The sequence below is a fragment of the Colobus angolensis genome, unplaced genomic scaffold (genome assembly GCF_000951035.1).
Source record: "Colobus angolensis palliatus isolate OR3802 unplaced genomic scaffold, Cang.pa_1.0 Scaffold6, whole genome shotgun sequence".
In the NCBI taxonomy this organism is placed as follows: Eukaryota; Metazoa; Chordata; class Mammalia; order Primates; family Cercopithecidae; genus Colobus; species Colobus angolensis.
The window spans coordinates 2151397-2152826 of NW_012119598.1; the positions used below are offsets into that span (position 1 = coordinate 2151397).

The 1430-nt window shown below is 40.8% G+C and overlaps 1 protein-coding gene across 2 annotated transcripts in view; it reads right to left on the bottom strand.

The window, feature by feature from the left end:
• Positions 1–1430, bottom strand: part of NEFM (neurofilament, medium polypeptide) — a 5893-nt gene that overhangs the window by 1404 nt on the left and 3059 nt on the right. Inside the window, exon 3 of one of the 2 annotated variants that reach the window (XM_011962603.1) lies at positions 91–655. In XM_011962603.1, the coding sequence (XP_011817993.1) occupies positions 91–655 (565 nt within the window). Of the gene's footprint in view, position 1; positions 656–1430 lie in introns of both variants that reach the window. The other variant, XM_011962602.1, reaches the window with a different exon arrangement.

The following is a 1430-nucleotide window of genomic DNA, read 5'->3' on the forward strand; positions in this document are numbered from 1 at the left end:
CACAGGAGACTTGGCTTTTTCTGGCTTTTCCACCTTGACATCTGCCACCAGCTCCTCCTTGGTAGCCACTTCCTCACGCTTTTCCTCTACTTTCTTTTCCTCTTTAGCTTCGGCTTCCTCTGCTTCACCTTCAGCCTCTGTTTCTCCTTCTTCCTGCTCACCTTCCTCTTTTTCACTAGAGCCTTCCTTCTCAGATCCTCCCTCTTCGGCTTGGTCTGACTTAGCTCCCTCATCTTCTTCTTCCTCTTCTTCCTCCTGGCCTTCTTCTTCCTCCTTTTCCCCCTCTTCCTCTTCTTTAACTTCAGGTGCAGTTGCTTTCACTGGAGACTTTTTGGCAGCTACTTCTTTTTCTTCAGCTTCTGGCTTCTCTTCCTTTTCTTCTGCTGCTTCTTCCTTCTCTTCCTTCATGGAAACGGCCAATTCCTCTGTAATGGCTGTCAGGGCCTCTTCCATTTCTGACTTCTCATCCTCCACTTTGGTTTCCTCTATGATTTCCTCGACAAATTTGTGTTGGACCTTGAGCTTGGGAGCTTCCACCTTGGTTTTCTGAATCTTACTGGATATTGTAACTGAGGGCTGTCGGTGTGTGTACAGTGGCCCAGTGATGCTTCCTGCAAATGTGCTAAATCTGGTCTCTTCACCCTCCAGGAGTTTTCTAAGGAGAAAATCAAAGAACATAAGACATGGTAAAAATTTCACTGGGCCTTCTGAGCTTCATTACATTCTGGGTATTGTAGTAGCTACCTTTGAAGAAATAGAATTACGTAAGTAAAATATTCTGTCAATTCAGCATAATACCTGCTATCACTTACTTGCATATTACATCATACTCAGTGACAGAGAAAGATTCTCCTGGACTGCCCCCTACAATGACTAACCTTGCCCAATAGTCCACTAACCACACCCAGCTACTAAGTCTTGGTCCTGCAGTAGAGATCCATTAGGTCCAACAAGAATATGCTGAAAAACTTGTTAGTGGCCAAATAGGAAAAAACAAAAATGAAAACAAAAACACAAAAAGCCACAAACAAAAACCCCCCAAACTCCAAAGCCAAATAGCCTTTCTGAGAGTAGTCACTTTCCTAAACATTTAGATTTTCAGGATATGTACTATTTTTAAAGCAAATATAACTTTCATAAAAATCTTGCTGTTAAGCATATTTCAGAACTTAACCAGGTGTTAGTATGGGTGTATCAAGTTTTAAATTGGTCGATAATTTTTACCATAAATTGTCTATTTAATGGAGTTATTCAGCTTTCCTGAAAAGAGAGATAGCTCTGTAAATGCAATTTATTCTTGTTATATTATAACTACCTTATTGGTAGTAGAAAATTTTTATGTTTTTTTCTTTCTTTATTTTTTTTTTGAGACGGAGTCTTGCTCTGTGGCCCAGACTGGAGTGCAGTGGCCTGATCTCAGCTCACTGCAA